This window comes from Toxotes jaculatrix, chromosome 6 (assembly GCF_017976425.1).
Source record: "Toxotes jaculatrix isolate fToxJac2 chromosome 6, fToxJac2.pri, whole genome shotgun sequence".
Lineage (NCBI taxonomy): Eukaryota > Metazoa > Chordata > Actinopteri > Toxotidae > Toxotes > Toxotes jaculatrix.
The window spans coordinates 1,558,253-1,576,942 of NC_054399.1; the positions used below are offsets into that span (position 1 = coordinate 1,558,253).

General features: G+C 41.5%; 1 protein-coding gene across 2 annotated transcripts; it reads right to left on the reverse strand.

Moving 5' to 3' along the window:
- Positions 1-1,913: 1,913 nt before the first annotated feature.
- Positions 1,914-17,398, reverse strand: hdlbpa (high density lipoprotein binding protein a). 2 transcript variants are annotated; one of them, XM_041039921.1, is made up of 28 exons: positions 17,322-17,398; positions 14,929-15,000; positions 12,491-12,605; positions 12,230-12,396; positions 10,515-10,730; positions 10,201-10,407; positions 9,884-10,099; positions 9,543-9,749; positions 9,350-9,457; positions 9,151-9,255; positions 8,925-9,003; positions 8,666-8,805; positions 8,479-8,583; positions 8,275-8,388; positions 8,086-8,172; positions 7,866-7,997; positions 7,538-7,756; positions 6,893-7,114; positions 6,587-6,805; positions 6,327-6,465; positions 6,089-6,237; positions 5,908-6,012; positions 5,683-5,817; positions 5,308-5,451; positions 4,864-5,043; positions 3,684-3,800; positions 3,436-3,576; positions 1,914-3,332 (listed from the first exon to the last, which is right to left on the reverse strand). In XM_041039921.1, exons 3-28 carry the CDS (start codon positions 12,564-12,566, stop codon positions 3,243-3,245), a joined length of 3,819 nt encoding a protein of 1,272 aa, XP_040895855.1. In that variant the 5' UTR covers positions 12,567-12,605; positions 14,929-15,000; positions 17,322-17,398; the 3' UTR covers positions 1,914-3,242. The 2 variants fall into 2 exon arrangements, with proteins under 2 accessions (XP_040895855.1, XP_040895854.1); XM_041039920.1 differs by having other exon boundaries at positions 6,089-6,240.
- Positions 17,399-18,690: the final 1,292 nt, after the last annotated feature.

The window sequence follows — 18,690 nt, forward strand, 5'->3', positions numbered from 1 at the left end:
TTTCATTGAAGTGAGCCACTTCCAGTGGCCTAGTATTGTGCATCCTGGCGCACTGGTATAGACAATCACTGAGACACTTTTTTTTTAAATAGTTATTAGTGTGCTTCTACTGCTATGACAGGTAAACATGTCTGCCGTGAGAAAGTCCATAACATCACAGCCTCAGTGTCCCTGGGCCTGTCGCACAAAGCCAGGTACAGGTAGATCATCATGGTAACTATGCTACAGCGCAGGTAATAAATAATAAAGAGCAACATATATATTGTAAGACACTCTTACACCACCACTACGGCACAGAGTAACATGAGGTGACTTTGAGATAATAACTGGAAATGAAAGCAAACTGCCTTGTTCCACTAGAAATGGCGGGACATTTAAACTTAACGAACAGGAAAGAAACCAGCCCCCGGAGACAGACAGGAAAAGCGTGTATTTGACTTACGTTCTTTGATGTCAGCTCTCGTTTCTCTCGTGAACGCGACGTGTCTTCATCATTTAAGGTGTCCATGTCCTCTGGTCGCTGTCTTGGTCAATTTGTTTGACAGAACTTCTGGACTCCTCACTCCATCCATGCTAGCCTTAGCTAACGAGTCAAGCGCGGTTGCTAATAGCATTAGCAACGCTGGAAAGCGACGCTACTGTTAGCTAATAAACACTCTTTCGCTTAAATTTATGTTAACTCCGTGTTGTTCTGAGGCCTAAGAGCGACAGGTGCCACACATTGCTTCAGCTTCTTTCTCAGCAGTATTTCCATTTGGCAGTGACACGGCACCGACCACATCCCGCTGCTACCGACGACTTCTCCAACAAATGGCGCCGACATCACCAGTCGGCGCCATTTTCCCGCTACTATACTTCAGGGGGCGCTGTTTCACACTTTCAGAAAATTCAAAGGAAACAGAAGAAGAGATGGCTGCGACAAAAAAAAAAAAAACAACAACACGTGTCTGTTTTGTGAAATAAAATTTCAGTCTTTAATTTTTTTTTGTTGAAATGAGTGTGGCGCGTTTTTAACTATAATAACAAAGATGGTAATGTCAGTATGTCCTGCAAGAACAGGATTTAGACAGCGACTGGCTTTCAAAGGCACTTTTGTACAGACACTCGTGGTTCACAGAGGATGAATCGTGATCCCATATAACTTTTCCTTTGGTGCCACCAAAAAGTCTATATTTGCCTTTGTCTAATACTTAAGTTCATTACAGGATACCTTAAAACTAATAACTAAATTCTTGTGAAACGAAACATTTCAACCTCAGTGGCTGTACCAAATCAACGAGAATTAAAGAAATCTCAGTCAACTTCCTGATTTTAACTCCTGCCAAAGTTAAACTAAAAGTTTGGTTTAAATATAACATGTCCACCCACACTGTCTTTACTAACAGCAGCCTCAGGGAGAAGTCATTTCCTTTCCTTTAGAAAAACAGAAAGGCATAACCTCATTACAACAGAATAATTCATCAGTGCAGGCCTTTGCCTTCTGAGGTTTTTGCCTAAAAAGTCTTGTCTCACATTCGTTCATTTGTCTCCATCCAATTACAAGCCAATACTTTACAATACACATATATACAGTACACGGCCAGTGTTTTATTGCTATCTTTACTCATATGTTGAAGTTCGTCGTTGATTTGGTACAGCCACTGAGGTTGAAATGTCTCCTAGACAACCAAATATTTATTTAACCTTAATGACCTCTTCTCTAGCATCGTCCTCAGGCCTAAAGTAAGAAAGACCGTCATGCAAACCTTTTTAACTCTTAGAGTGAGAGCACCTGAGAGCCACTGCTCAGGATCCAACAACATCATGCCACAGGAACATCAGCTTCAAAATATTTACCATTTTTGTGATTTTTGGTGTGAGTTACATTCTGTGAGTAACACAACTTTTTACAAAAGACACACAGATGCACAACGAGGATTTTCAATTTTTATTGACTTTTTGGACAAATTCTTTTCCAGTGTCATCCATAACCGTTCACTTCAATGGTATTTGCATAATCTTTCATTCAGTACTAGGAGGATATAAACCAAGGTAGGCTGATGCTAGATGCTGAATTAGCAGCTAGTAAGCTAAATCTGCAATTCTCAGGTAAAATTAAACTATTCCTATAACTGGGGGAGAGGGGGATGTTCCAAGAGCTTTCAGAGGAACAATAAACATACCCTTCCAGTTGTCCATTAAAAATGCACCCTGACATCATCTCTACCTGGTTTGTATCTTTCTAGTTGTAAGGCTGATAAAAAAGGGCCATTGGTATTTAACAGAACAATCTGCATAGCAACTGGAAGACAAAGGGACTGGACACTGACCCAATACAGAGGATGAGTAACACAGGACATCACTAAACAGATAGTTGGCACATGATGGTCTGCTGTTTTGCTCACAAACACACAGTCTTTTGTAGAGTGATTTACTTTTGAATGTCAAAAAAAAAGTTCATTCAACAGTTAGTGTGAGGTTTGATACGTTGGAGCTCTAGGCCTAGTGTTGTAAGAAGTTTAGTTCTGGCATGATCTCCAAGCATCTGGCAGTTTGAGTGGGTGCCATTCTGCAGTGGCTGAAACCGCGTCCCCCCCTTCGTAAAGTTTACCAGTTCATAAGGCTACAAGGTACGTGCCACTACTTGACCATATTCACAGAAGCACAGTTACAAGCAAATGGAGAGATGTGACAAAGGACAACCACTACAGTGTGCTTGAGGGCTAACAACTGACAAGTTTCACTCAGCTACATGAGTAAAGCAGGAAGGGGGGGGCGGGTAGGTTTCTGAAACCGCTGGCCCCTTGTTGGTCAGGCATCACGTCACCAGCAGTAATTCAATCCCTTTTCCCCACCCTGCAAAGGCAACTAAGATAAAGGCAGCTCAACAAAAAATGATGTCTGGCCACCACAGAATTTGGTATAACAGTTCAAACCACAATGAAATGTCAGGTCTAATTAACATTTAAATGTCAGTCATTTACAGACTGTGTAGACTTAACCGCAACATCTGTCACATTTATTTTATTTTTTTTTAAGCGAGAGACAGTATTATTTCATGTAGATACAAAGCTCACAAGTCAATTACAGTACCTGAAAGCATTTTTGGACTGATAAATCTGCAGACCAGGAGAAGTAGACAGAAGGATGACATTCTCACAACTGAAGACTTTCAGGGTCAGCGGTCAGTCCAGGTCAGGAGGGGGACGACGACGGGGAAGATTGTGTCCGGTTAAGATCAGGCCCATCTGTAGCAGCACGGCTTAGAAGCGCTTGGGTCCCCAGGGAGAGGTCTTGGTTGCCACTGGGGCTCCAAAGCTGGGGAAATCTTCAGAGCTGGTCATATCAGGGGCCTAAAAGTCAGGAGCAAAAACAAAACAGACATTAAGAAAAGGGACGTATGACCAACTTTAATTTTATGAAGTATAAGACTTGCGGGATTGGGGCCGTGCTCACCTTCTCATTGCCCGTAGTCCAGGGAGCCTCCCTCACCACAAAGCCTTTGGATGGGCCACGCTGTTCATCCATGGCAGCAGTGCTACCCCCAGGAGGCCTCATGTAAGCCATCTTTGCCTCATTCTCCACAACATCTGCCATCTGAAAAAGCAACAAAAGTTTATCAGTGCCAATCAGAATAAACATTACAGAAACTTCTTAAATCACCTAATGCAAAAATCAAGAGTGGTTATGCAAGAAAAGCTTACGTATTCCTCTTCCAGGTTAAGAAGGTGGTCAATGGCCTCATCCACAAGCTCAGGGCGACCTGTGACTGTCACGAGGTTTGGGTCTGCAGCTCCACTCTGGGGAAACCTGAGATCAACCTAAAAGAAAGATGGATACCAAGCCATGTCAAAAAACAGATTTTTTTTTTTTGGGGGGGGGGGGGTAGATTTAACATTAATATAAAAGAAACCACAAAAAACTTACAGTGACAGAGTTTAGACCAAGTGGAGCACTAAGAGATGTTTCTTTTTTTGGGAAATGTGTCTGTGTTGCTCTCTCAGATACCCCCACCCCCCCTCCCCCCAGGGCTCAATGTGATCCCATCACACTGAGCTGGATCATCATGGGTCTAACTTCACTTTCAGCTTCAACACCTCCAGACCTGTAGGAAGGAGCCTGTTGCTAAGCTTGCTTGCGTTTAGCTGTTAAAGTAGAGATTTAATGGAATTACAAGAGTCCCAGTCCTCCACCTCTCTAAAATCTGCCCATCCCAGAATGGACAAACAACACCACCCTGGCCCAGAGCCACCATCATCATTCATGTGGGAAGCAGAGAGTGAGCATGTATGTGACTGGATGCAGAATTAGCGCTTTTGCTTTGATGGCTTCAGTATTAAAAATAGGTTGGGGTGATAGCAAAGACATCAGTGGCAAAGGCCTCAAACTAAAGGCCAAATACCACGAGGAGTAGGTGGTACATTCTGTGACTCGGATGAACCATCCCTTTAAGAGAGGGATGACTTGTCTCCATGAAGACATTTATACTTTTTCTTGGTTATTTTCTGATATTTTCAACTAACTTGGTGGGATTACTTATAACAACCATAGATTTCCCAGGGGTACAGAGACTCCTGCATATGAAACCACCTGTTAAAGCCCTGCTCTGTGAAAGCCTCATACTCCTGATTGCCTGGAGTCTCTGTAAGTCAGGTCAAGTGCTTGGACTCTTGTATACCTACTTCTAAAAATCTAGTTATAGTCTTCAAGTGATGGTGTTGGGGGAAAAAAAAATCAATTCTACATCTTGTATGTTACAAACAATACAATAGAACCCTTTATGTTGTCAAGTAGAGAAATAACAATGTGCTTCCAAGCTCTTAGCAGTAACTTAGCAGTGATACAGCTTCTGGCTTTTCAACGCTGATGAGAATGCTTCCTCACCTTAAACTCATCCATGATCTTGCGGATGCCTTTGCCGCGGGCTCCAATGATGCGGGCATGAACCCTGCTGTCCAGGGTGATATCCTCAGAGATCATCTCTTCAAGCTCGTCCACGATAGCCTTAATGGCGTCTCGTGCAGCTATGGCTTTGTGCTCATACCCTGTAATAGTAATCTGATCCTGTGGAGGAACAGCAGCCAACTGAACATTAACACCAAAACAAACAATTTTTAATTTACAGAAAAAAACAACTCTTATTCTGCCATGGAGTCTATTTACTAATGATGAGCTCATGGGCAAAATAACCAACTTCAGAATATTTATGATGGGAATCAGTATTCCCACGTAGGAACTGTTCATTTAGCACCCCCTGCTGTGCTGATGCAGTACAGAGCGTTCACATTTTTGCCTGTATCATTTATGACTTGAATTTTTTTTTTTTACCTGATTTTCATCATTCTTCTCTGGGAACTGGATGTTAACATCATGCTCGGTGCGGATTTTTGTAATAATGGCACCCTTGCGGCCGATGATTTTGGGGTGATACTTGGGGTCCACAGTGATGGTCAGCTTGAAGCTCCTGAGTGCCTGCGGAGGATTTGGGGGAAACAGTGCCATGTATTAAAATGAAAGTTTTACACGCGAGTCTTTTCCATGTCGGCTGGAACAGGTGGTCAACTAACACGAGGAAAAGTTAATAATTAAGCTCCTTCCTCCTCCAGTGTTATCATGAGGGTGCCCTTGAAGCTATAAGCGATAACTGCTTCATGTGAGCATGTGAATAATCAAGACTGCAGAAACACTTCACCCTACACTTACCCGATCCTCTTGCTCGGCCTGCAGCTCTTTGACGCGCTCCAGGAGGCCCTCTTTGGCGCGATCAAGGTGATTGGCCAAGCCGGTGATGGAGATTTTATCCGACTGCTGCTCAGGAGCAGGCACTTGAATGTTAACCTGAAGGCAGACAGTGAGGTCAGCCCGAATCATAAGCATAATAAAAAAAATCTTGTGCGTCTTTGTGTTGACAAAATCTACAACACACACCTCAAATTCATCCATCATCTTACGAATTCCACTTCCTTTCTGTCCAATGATGTATCGATGAAGCTCAAAAGGCACTTCCACCTCAATAGTGACAGGAACCAAGGCCTAAGGGAAGCCGACAGTTTAGAGGACAAAGCAGCAGTTATATGAAATTAAACTAATTTCTGTACTGAACACTGACCTTCAGTGCTTCCACGGCAGCCTCGCACCGCTCTTTGCGGCCAGAAATCACGATCACGTCACACTTTTTGGGTGCATTTGAATCGACAGGCTCCTTCACGTCTCCGTTAGCCTCTCCATTCTCCTGAATAGGAGCCTCAGCGGGAGGCGCTGCTAAAGAATGAAGCCCAGAAAGTTTGATGAGAAGCCTTTAAGTTAAGGACTCCAAACCTCAGTCTTCACACTGATCATGCTTTTACCTTGTGGGTCCTCGCGCTCTGGGAACTTAATCTGTACATTGTGATCTCTGGTGATCTGCTGGATCCGTGAGCCCTTAGGACCCATGATAGAACGGTGGAACTTCTGAGGAATCACACACTCAATGGTCACTTGAGCGTCCTGAAAAACAAAATGTTCAAATAGAAAGAAAACAAAAACAAGACAGATCAGTTACACTCCAAAAAGTAGGAGAGCAAAAACCCACACAGAATGAAGACCATCTTAGTCACCAAGGACTCACCAAGTCCTCAACAATCTCCTGCATGCGCTTCTTGGCTGCCTCCACACATTCTTTGGCTCCTTTGAGGGTGACCTTTTCACTCTGAGAACCCGTGCGAGGGAAGCTCACCATCACACCTCCATATTCATCAGCAAGGTCCCTGAGGACTTGGCCACGGCGAGCCACAAAGTAGCGATGATGCTTGGGGTCAACACTCATAGTATCCTCAACGACATTGTCCTGTTAAATTAAAAAAATAAACACATTTTAAAACGTCTCGGTTCATCTTGTCCTGGTATGTTCCTAACTGTTCATTTGGAGCCTTACCAAACTCCTGATGAGCTCCTCCAGCTCCTTCTGTGCCTCCCGCACTGCTTCCTCAGTGCCAACCACAGTGATGAGCTCCTGGTCTTTGTCCTCTGCAGTGGGGAAGATGATCCTAGCCCCGGTGCTGTCACGAACCTTACGGATGTTTCCACCACCTTTCCCAATGAGGAACTTGTGGTATTCCGGCTTTGCACGCAGCTCAGCAGTGTGGCTCTTCGTTTGCTGAAGTAATACATTTACAAAGTGAATTCTACAGCAAGACATTTATTACAAGTCAACTTCAATTATAAAAGGTCTGCACAAAAGATGCTCTTACACTAACCAACAAGTTAGAGACGACAAATCCTACCGTGCTCAGCTCAAACTCAGAACAGCCAAAATTTAAATGAGCTGAACATGATTTAATCTTGAGAGAAAACTCTACAGCAGCCAAAATAAATTCCAGCCTCAATTTCTGACACTAGCTTTGCACAGGCTCCCTGTTTTTGTTCTGACAGCTGAAAGGACACTGAAAGAAGTTCTCAGCATGTGGTAATGTACAACCAAAAAAGGCACAGCCAACCCCGTCCCCGTTCCCGTGTCTAATGGCTGCCAGTTTAATGAGGTCAACAGAAGTTCAGCTTTTTATTAGACATTCATACAAACCTTCTCCTCTGCCAAGCCAAGCAGTTGCTGCTTGGCTTTCTCCACCTCCTCTACGGGGCCTCGGATGGTGACCTTATCAATCCCTGAGCCCTCAGTAGGGAAGTGAATGTGTACGCCGCCACACTCCTCCATGATCGAGCGCACCAAACGGCCCTTCGACCCAATCAAGGAGTTGTGCAGCTTGGAGGGAATGGAAACCTCTATCTCTGTGATGTTTGCCTGAACACAATAAGACATTAATTAGGCATTTGTACTAGATTTGCCACAGCATCTGTGTATCTGTGTGTGTGTGTGTGTGTGTGTGTGTGTGTGTGTGTGTTTTGCTTACCAGCTCCTTCTGAATTGCCAAGATGCGATTCCGTGCAGCCTCACAGTTTGCCTTCTTCCCAGTGATGACAATCATCTCTGAGTTGCTGTTCTCAGCGGGCAGGTCAATTTTTGTGTTGGTTTCCTCACGAATCTAGAAAGGAAAAAGTAGCAACTGTCAAATCAAACTTAGGTTACAAGCCTCCTTCAACTGCTTACATTGTCTTTTGAATATACAGTACCTTCTTAATGTTTGATCCTCCTTTTCCAATTATGTTTCTGTGGAACTGCTTGAAGATGGGGACTGAGACAGAAAAGCTGTTTTCCACCTGACCAAAGGAATAACTGGGGGTTAACACTCAACCATACTGTCATTTGACATCAGTAACAAGTGTAATAGCATTGAAAAGATAAAACAAAATGCTATTTACCATTTCAGCCACAATCTTCTGCATGAACTTTGAGCATTTCTCCACCTCAGTTCGTGGGCCCCTAAGTTGAACGATGTCACTTTTCTGTGCTGGGTCGGGGAAATTGATGATGACCTGGAAGAAATAACAGTTAGTACACTTCATAAGTTCAGTACCAACAAATCAACAGCATCAACCAACCAGCATCAACAGTTTTTGATTCACCTCTGGGAATTTGTCGCGCACTTCTTTAATCTTCTCCCCTTTTTGGCCGATGATGGCTCTGTGAAAACGCTGTTCAATGATCAGGTCCTTTGTACGCTCATTCTCCTGCAAGACACAGTGTATTCAGTAATGGCACATCTGGATCCAATTAGCTGCATCTTGCCAGTAAACTCAGGCTTGTACTTACCATGCGTGACGCAAGCTCAAGCAGCTCCTTCTTGGCTTCCTGTACACCCTGGGGATCCCCCTCGATGCGGATCAGGTTGCTTTTCTCATTGTCAGGGGGAATGCGGACAGTCACCTTGTGCAGCTCTTTGATGCGGTTGACTATAAATCAGTCAGTAAAATATGTGTTTTAAAAAGAACACAGATACAGTTTTTGTTTTACTGTGTACACGTCAGTACAGCAGGCTTTGGACAGCTTTGGACAGTAACAGTGTACTTACTGTTAACACCTCCTTTTCCAATCAGGTGTCGGTGGAATTTGGGATCCACACTGATCTCTGCATAGTCCATACGGCTCACCTGAAACATTACAATATCATTTTTTTTATTCCTCCTTTTAAACTTTATAGAACATAATCTTGGCATCAGAAGTGGCCTTTAGACTGGCAAATTAGGTTTTCAGTCTCTGTCCCAGACATTATTGTGTAAAAGTAACTCAGTGCTCACCAGATCTGTTACAATGGCTTCAATCTGGCTCTGCACCATCTGCACGTCTTTGGTGGGACCCTCCAGGGTGATCTTATCCTCTCCCTCAGTGAACTCAATGTGCACCTGTATGCAAAATATAAGGGAAAAAATGAAGTTTAACTGAAGCAGAAAATCGTTTTTAAACCATTATAATTAAAGAATCCATCACTCTACAGACCTTGGGCATTTGTTGGGTGATCTTGGCCAAGTTCTGCCCCTTCTTGCCAATAATGAAACGATGAAGCCAAGAAGGAGCTGAGACCGAGGAAACAGTGTAGCTGTTTGCCTGTGAACGGAAATGTATGCCTTCAGTGACGTCTCCCTTTTTAAAACAACTACCCATGTCAGCTGTCATCAGAAGAAATTTTTACCTTGGCGTAAACTTCAGTGAGAGCCTGACCCAGACGGTCCGGCTCCCCACGAAGGATGACAGTTTCTGAGCTGCTGTCAGAAGGTGGGATTTCAACAGACACACCAGTTCTATCCAGGATCTCCTGTAGAGTGTTTCCCTTGGGGCCAATCACATATTTATGCTGAGACTTCTTCACCTCCACTGCAATAGTGGTGGCATTCTTCTTCTGCGATACAGAGAACAAGATGATCAGGGATTTACTACATTTAACCTCAGAAAAGCAAAGTTAGGTTTAAGCATTAACCAGTGTGATCTATGTCAACACGACCTTTGCTTGTAATGATTTCCCTAAATGCTCACCTTGTCTTCATAAACCTTCTTGATCATAGCCACAGCAAGGGCAACCTGCTCCTTCTCCCCAGTGATGACAATCTCAGTCTTGTTCACACTTGGAGGGGGAACATTGATGCGGGCACCGGTCTCCTGCATCATCTCTCCTACCAGCTTATTGTAGGCACCGGTGATGAAGGGGTGGTACACCTTGTCAATGTTCACCCTCTCTACAGCACGCTTGTCCTGAAGAGCGGGAGAGACAGGGCAAAAAAGATTTAAATACATAGAGAGTAAATAAAATCTCTTAAAAATGAGGTGGTTGTCTGTCTGAGAAGCCATGTTACCTGCTCAGCAGAGATCAACAGGATCTCATGCTTTGCCTTCTCCAAGCCCTCCTTGGTACCAGAGATCTTGATCTGGTTGCTGGGGTCGTCAGGTCGTGGGATCTGGATTTTGGTGGCAGTCTTGAGCTCTAGCTCCTGAAGCTTCTCCCCATTTTTACCGATGACAAAACGATGGTGCTCCTTGGGGATGGCGACAGTAGCTGAAGCCTGTTGGGGTCATAATGTATAGTTGGCACAACTGTCTTTTAACTTTAAATCTTAAAGCATCCATGTCATCATTTTTTTTTTTTAAATCCAAAGAAGGATCTCCTGACCTGAGTCTGCAGTCGGGACACAATCTCCTTGCGAGCCTTCATCACAGCATCCAGCTTTCCAGAAACCATGATGGAAAGACCCTGATCTTTCGCCAAGGAGAGTTCCAGGTGGGCTCCGGTCTTGTGCATGATGTCCACACAGACCTTTGCTTGGTCTCCTTCCCCAAACTGGTTAATGTCCTTGTACTTGCGCTCCTCTAGCGGCACATGGAAAACCTAGATCATGCGGAAGGAAAAAAATTAGTTTTGAATTGTTGTGTTAAAAAAGTTGTTATAGAATAATTTATACCCGCTGTTTCATGCAAACAAAATATACACAAACATTAGAATAGAATAGCCTTTATTGTCACTGAACAATGTCCAACGAAATCACAGGTTAAAACATGAGTGAGTGGGTTCTATAATAAACAGAAAACCCAAGAGTACACTGGGGGAAAGTAATGGACCATCAAAGGGTGAACTAGGAGGTAAGTATGATTAAAAGCAGAAAAAGTAAAAATGGCTTCCTGTCCCCACTTCATTTTATTTATCTCAATCTCCCAGCAGGGCATTTCTAAATCTCAGCTTTCTTCACTAATAGGAGGCCTAAACAATAAAGATGGGCAATAAAGACTAAGTTGACTGTTAAAACTTCTATTATGAAATCTGCTACATAGAATAAGGCTTAAAATTAATACTGTTATAATGCCTAAGCAAATGAATTCAACATAAAAACCAGTAGGAGAAGTTGTTTTTTGAAAAGCTTTTTGTCTTTGTTGTAAAAAGCAAACTTTCCAACAAAAAGGTAGCTCAATACAAAACTTTAATCCTTAATTCTTAGAAACTTCAGCAAAACTAAATTAAGTAAAAGTAAAGCAAGCAAACAGTGGGATTTCTTTTTCAGAACATTTCATCTGAAGAGATTTAGAGGCCTGAAAAAGTAAAGCTAAGGTCAAAGATAAAAAGATTAAAAAAAGCAAACTTTAAATCATCTTGCATGCTACAGAGTCGTCATTAACATGTCACAGTGTGTGGTATGCTACACGTCAGAGCAGAAAAGCACAGGTAGAATTATTTACATTAACAAAGACTACATTATATTTAGTTGTGCGTGTGGTGTTCTGCTCCCTGGCATAGCTTATTGTGACTCTTCATTTAACTGATACGTCATTAATGTTGGATCTGTGCTTTTCCTGCTATGAAAGTCTAAACGTGCACAGTGAGAGGTGAGACGGTTTCTTTGGCTGAAAAGCTGAAAGTGATCAGTTCTGTTAGGCAGCGAGCTGTAGATCTGCTGACTAGGCTCATTGCAACACTGAACCGTGGCTCAATATCTGTTATTATTCACTAAAAATGACTTGTTCATTAATGTCTTACAGTGAGACACGTTATCTGCTTCCTGTTAGTGCTTTTCTCAGGATCGTGTGTCACCCCTTCAATTCTTCTAAATAAATCTACATGCATTCAGTTTGGTGAACTCCCGACATTGCTCTGCCCACCTGAGTACAGGCCAGAATAACTAAAAACACCTGCGTGGATACACAGGGCATCAAGTTACCCTGTAACACCAGCAGGGGGGAGAAAAAAAAAAAAAAAAAGACACATTGCATTTTGCCTTCAGGGTAGGGTTTTTGTTGAATTGAACAGTTGTTCACAAAATAACAAGCAGCCATTTTTAGTTCATATGTGCTAATAAATAAATTAATAGATAGCTAAATAGCTAGATAGATAGTTACCTGGGTGATAATAGAAGACTTGAGAGGACGGATCTTGGATGTCCAGGCGTTGGCAGTTTCCTGGGTCCCCTCAGGTGAGGCCGCCTTCTCAGGCAGAGGTGGGAAGGCCTCCTTGTAGGTAGGAAGGGCATCCTCATCCTCTCCAGCACTGGGTCCTGCCACAGCAGCTGGACACAGACAAAAACACAGAGATGAGTACACTTAGAGCCCTGTGTTTGCATTTTACCAGTCAAGTGGAGCCATAAAAATCCAAATACTCACCACCACTCTGCTCTGGCAAGAGCCCACTGCGGTGCTCATTGAAGCTTTCCTGCGTAAGTACAGCGACTGAGCTCATGGTTAAAATCCCACGTTAACACAGAGTCCGAGTGTGCCACTGAAAGCAAAGTTTTCATTATTTTCAGAAGTTTGTCAACAGGGGAACAGATTTAAACACAGCAGCATCACTTCTAAAAATCAATAAACATTCCATCATATCTCTTATTTGTAGTCAGTGTTATTGAAAATCTACACCAACAGCAACATGTTGTAATCACTTTTTGGATTTGACCAGATCTTGTCTGCCTTGTTTACATGTTTTTACATGAAGATTCAAGATTTTATTGTCATATACTCAGCGGGTTACACTGAGCAATGAATCTCTTATTCTGCGAGTTCCCGTCACACAACTAAAATTCACAAGTAGAAAAAAGTAAATAACTAAAAATAAAAATAAGGGAAATAAAGATATACTCTAAGTATAATAAATACAATAAAATAAAAATAAAAAAATATGTGAGTATTATGTACATGTACAAAAGGAGCTATATGAGTATTATGTACAAAAGGGTGGAGTTTTGTCAGAACACAAGGTGCAATTACTGTCACAGGTAGGACATTGTGCAAATATTGTGTTTATGTTGTATAAACATGCAAGATGTGTGCAAGTGTCTCATTGTCACTGATGTGTACAGATGCAACAATGAGAGGGTATGTGTGCAGCGCTGCCAGTAGCATAAGGGTACGACAGATTCCTTATTTAACTAAGAAAATAAGTTTTGCATTCACACATATTTGTCATGAGAGCTAAAACTAGGCAAACAAGGCCCTTGTCTGAATGGCTTAAAAAAGGAATTATCCTCTGTAGAGTCACGTGCACATATTTCGCACAGTACAAGGCTTATCATAGGTGGACTTTGGGATTTTCAACATTATCTAATCTACTTTTATCAAAAGAAGCTATGTCACTCAAAGAATAATCACACTTGATGTCACGTTACCACATCAGTACAGTGTTAATGTGTGCTGAAACGGTGAGTGGTGAGTAAAGAGATAATGCCTTAGCACCAGAAAGAAAAACACTGGTGGGGGAAGGGCTTCCACTAAAGTACATTTCATCTTTCTAGAGGAAACCAGTTTGTCTTCTGTTCAAATCTCTTTGTCCAGTGTTATTCTAAGAACCGTAGCCAGGTGAGTAGGCTCCAAGGTTAAGAGGATTTTACCCCACTGACCCCTCCGTACGTCCATGTTGGATAGGATTAAAGTAACAGCCTGCCAACAGAAAACTCAAATACCCTTTCTGGGATCTTTGAACCAAGTAATTCTTTCAAAGAAAGGCACCACAAAGCCAATCCTCTCATCTATGACATTTATTTTTGACTGCAGAGTTATATAAATCTGGATATTTTGATGGAGTTCCATTAACAGTAAACAATTTTCCTCTGCAAGGGGAGAAATACATTAATGAAGCTGGACTCCAATTCACTATCAATGCTGAAACTCTGACTCTGAACTCTAAGGGTGGGTTTTGCCCCTCAGCATATGCAGATGTCACAGAAAACTAGTTGATATGTTAAGTTTTTACACAGAAAAAGTAACTGAAGGAAATTCAGTTTCAACATGGTGGTCGTCAGTTTAGCAGGCCATTCCCCAACCCCACGTTTCAGAAAACACTTTCAGTGGCCTCTTACTTGTCAAGATTCATGAACTTGAGCTTGCTCTGCTCAGTGCTCATTACCACCTACAGGCCTGGATGCACATTTAAGTCCACAGATATTCATCATTTAAACACTGGTATGAACAAGCATAGCTACACACATATTTTATCAAAAATATGCAATGTGCTGTTGTTATAATGGTGCATTTGTGTCCAGTTTTAGATTTTTAGTATGGATTTCATTATTGTGATAATGTGGACAACTCTGTAGCAACGATAATTTAATTTTGGAGATAGGCCTTCCACACTTTACATTACTGTGGCAAGAGAAGGTGCATAAGATGTCAATTCAACTGGTTACAGTGCACAGTAAATTCAACGTGTCAGTTGCAGCCATAGAAAAGCTTGCAACATACTTAAATAGTGAACTGCAGTTTTTCAGTGTGATGACAGGATTATTCTGAGTTTTTTTCCCCTTCAAAACAGACCAGGTACATTAAGAGACTGAACACTGAAGGCTTAAACATAACATCCTTTTTCACTGCCTGCTTAAAGCTTGGACAGATACACTTAAATAGTGGGAGGGAGGCTGAGTACTATGAAAATCTTAAAAAGTCTCCAGAACGTCTAATTTACATTTAAGACATCCTTAACTTAAAAGAGAAAAGGTTTTAATTTACAGTGAGTTTTGTCTTTTGTATGTCACACCAAGATAGACAATTCTAAATTTACATAAATAAAAGGTCTGAGTGGTGAGGAACATCACTGAGAAAACAAAACTTACCAGCTAAATGGTCAGTTACCAGATAATCCGTCCTGTAAAGATGCAAGTTCCCGTCAGCCTGCCAGCTTTTGCCTGAGGACCACAAAGAAAAAGGATCATTTATAAAGAAATAACCAGCATGTTATCCTAGCTTCAAAGGAAGATAAAAGACATGAATATGAATGAATATTTAAGGGCCTCACTTTGAAAACTTTGTAGACCCTCAGGATTTTGTGTGCACAAAGAAGAAAACTGTATTCTCAAAAATATCATGATACATTATATTATTTGTATGATCAGCAAGTACAGTGTATGAGTACATTCAAGCAATTTCACATTTATAAAGCATAATCACTTTACAATATTATGCATATGTATGAGCCATGTATCAAGCCCCATTATCTTATATTACAAAAAACATGGTTAATGACATGCCAACAGTGAATTTATTTAAATAAAAAAACACTTAGTCATCAAATGGAACATGGAGACATCCCACTGCAAATACAAAGTCAAACCTCACTCTGAATGCTAAACACAACGGGCCATTGCTGAGACCTAGTTGTATATTTTTTGATAGTCATGGTTCTACCAGGATCAATAGGAAAAAATACTGCCTGCTCAGACAGGCAAAACCATCTGGAAAATAAGGAAGTGTTCAGATAAAGTTGATGCCAAGAGGCACATTACTGAACTTCAGTCTCCTTGACAAGCATCTGCCATCCATAATTGCCTTGTCATACAAAACGACTGACAATTAATGAAGCAGCTATGGGTGGACCAGTTAAATAGTCTGTAGCACTCTTATACAAAAAAAAACACAATTACACAATAAATGTTTGTTTTATTGAAAGGGTGTGATTATTAAAGCCTGTATAATTTGATTATGGCATGAAAATTTGTGCAAGTCATTAGAACATCTGGATTCATTTCTCTAGTTTGCCACTGGCACCACCAAGTTCCTCTCACTCTGGAATGTTCATATGGGTCAAAATTTCCACTTAGGCCTACACAGTCTTCGCCCCAACTTATTTGGTAAGGGGCACATAATCTGTTAGCCCCCCTTTTAGCATATTCAGTATTTACAAATGAGGCACTACAGAAGATGTAAGTTACTAGATCATACTTTGAGTATTTGGAATAGCAGTATGAACAGATAGCCACATATGGCCTGTTTCCTTTCACAATGTTAAAGCACCTGGTGACAGATTGTCTCTTTCTACACCAGCAGCAGTAGCAGTAAGTTAATGTCAATTAAATCCATGGACTAAAATGAACCGTGCCCACTGCTATGAACCGATGCCAAGTTGTTTTACATAAACTAACGTGTCATCGATGCAGATGTGCGTTTAAACTGGTGACGAATAACTACGTTAGTCACGAGCTCCAAACTCAGGAAAGCCTAACCACTGAGACTTCAACCAACGTAACTTATTAAAAAATATAAATAAATAAGTAAATAACGTAATATTCCCTAGCCTTAGAGATCATTCGTGTTAGTGAGCTGCTAACAAGTTAACGGTGACGGACTCGTCAAGCTAGTTAAACTTGCATTAATGTTAGCGGTAGCATGTCAGCCTTTGAGCCTATGTAACATTATACCCAAATCCCAGATTAAGGATTTAAGTAGCTGGTTAGTGTCAGTGCTATCTAACACGATATCAAGTTAACTAGCTCACAGTTTCCAGCCACACATTACAGTCCATGCTAGCTGCCGTCGTGTTGGCTAATGCTGGTCAACCATTAAAATGTACTGAAATCGAGACAAACTATAATTATCTTAACTGTCAGAAATACTAAGACACCGCCGAGTGTCTCGCACACACGTGTGCCTCTTTTCAGAAGTGGGATCTTCAGTTACAAAATCACTGTAGCGCTGATCACTAGCTCCAAACCCCTAGCTAGTTAGCAAACTTGCTAAAAACTTTGACTGTGGTGTGTGCGACTGTGACACGTAGCTCCTGAGCTAATAGGTAGCTTGGCTCACTCAAACAGACCTACACACAACTTCAAGCTGTACCCTAGCCAGCTAATGACATTAAGCTAACAGTGGACTGAAAGCTAAAAGCTCAAAATAACTCCGCCATACTCAGGGACTGCGGTCGTGTCGTTTTTGTGTAAATTAGCCAACACTAACACGTAAACGTAAAAAGTACAAGTTGAACTGTAGCCTTAGCTAGCGAGCTAATGTTAGCTTACAGTACAGTTTCTTCTACTAGCTCGCTAAGTCCACGTAGGCACACAGCTGAGCAGGGGAGAAATGACACGGAGTCAGGCCAGAACACACTGTAACGTCCAGGGTTCACCAACAAACTGTCTTCCCAACAAGTACCACTCTGTCATGTATACGAAAGGCAGAAGTCGTACGTTATGGGGATATAGTCGCGTTCAGCAGGAAAATGTGAAATACTTACTTATTTTTATGTTCTCGTCTGCCCTGAAGGTGCAGAAGCTGAGATGAAATTCCACTGGCGAGAAGGTGGGATTGAAGTCTGACGGATATATACCAGTGCCGCCCACCAATCATATCGTCCAACGTCAACGTCAGCGAGTCCGATTACAAATAACTTATTTCCATTTCGAAGAGGGATAGACACTTTGCTAACTTCTGAACTTTTATTCCACAGCGTATGAAAACAATGGGAGATACAAATGGGATTAATGTTGTATACTCTGTATGTTGTGAATTTGGCATAAAGTAAGAATGAGTTAAAATCACGTCCAGAGGAAAGAGTTCATATGCAAATTAAAAAAAAAAAACGGTTGAGGTGGCAAAAATTCTGTTTCGAATCACGTCCAGAAACGCAGTTTGTTATGAATCCTAGAGAGCAATATATACACGTAAAACGATCCTGCAGTTTTCTTTGTGAACAACATAGACGTGCAGACTTCCGAGAGGCTGCAGCCTCAGGTCTTAACCATTCCTTAGTTAGCTGTTAATAGATACGCAGGTAGAGTAGGAGTCCACAGTTTACTCTGAGTGGCCTGCTAAAAAAATAAAATGCTGTCTAAAGAAATTTGTCTATTTATGACTCAGCACTTCAGCTGCTGAACAGGACCACACAGTGTTTGTTTGTAGCGGCCAATACACAGAAGTTTCCTTCATCTGTAATGATGACCAGTAACATGGTAGCTTTCTCAACATGTCATGGTACTTTGCAAGGCCACTGCTGAGTAATGAATGCTAAGCATGAAATGTGCCATTGGCATGTCACAGAGTTTTTACAGGCCACTGAGAGTGCGCTGAAATTATTTATTTTTAGGGTTATTAATTTAACCACAGGCATTAAATATGTTGCACTAGACTTAGCCAGAATTTTCATTTGTTGTCCCTGAGCAGGATTAGAAATCCCTTGATCAGGATGCAAATGTGAAGCCACTGATTATGACTCAGCTACTTCTGCAAACAAAAATAAGATGCAAAGATCCCACTTTTCATCTCCAGATATCAATTACAATTACAGACTATAGCAGTGGTATTTTTTCTTGTAGAATTTAAAATCTATTAACCTGTACTGTGTGGAAGTGATCGCTATAGTACATGTAACATGTAACATGTAAGCAAGAAACATGCACACACAACACATCCCTTCTCATTTAGAAGAGAAGATTTTCATACAGCAACATTATTTAGGCCTCTGCAAATTTTATTTCTGTTTTTAAATAAAATAAAATAAAATTTGTTTGGCAATAATTTCTCAAACCAGTTTATACTCCACAGGCTTTTTATGACCTTCATCACCAGATGGAGTTGGCTCAGTTTTTTTTGTCGAGGAAAAGTTG

What these genes read in the sequence shown, in the direction of transcription:
- hdlbpa (XM_041039920.1), bottom strand. Translation starts at nt 12,566, where the DNA reads ATGAGCTCAGTCGCTGTACTTACGCAGGAAAGCTTCAATGAGCACCGC. An exon ending in AGTCTTCTATTATCACCCAG is followed by an intron (nt 10,731 to 12,229) that starts GTAACTATCTAT and finishes CGCATGATCTAG; the next exon opens with GTTTTCCATGTGCCGCTAGA. An exon ending in TGCGCGACAAATTCCCAGAG is followed by an intron (nt 8,389 to 8,478) that starts GTGAATCAAAAA and finishes TATTTCTTCCAG; the next exon opens with GTCATCATCAATTTCCCCGA.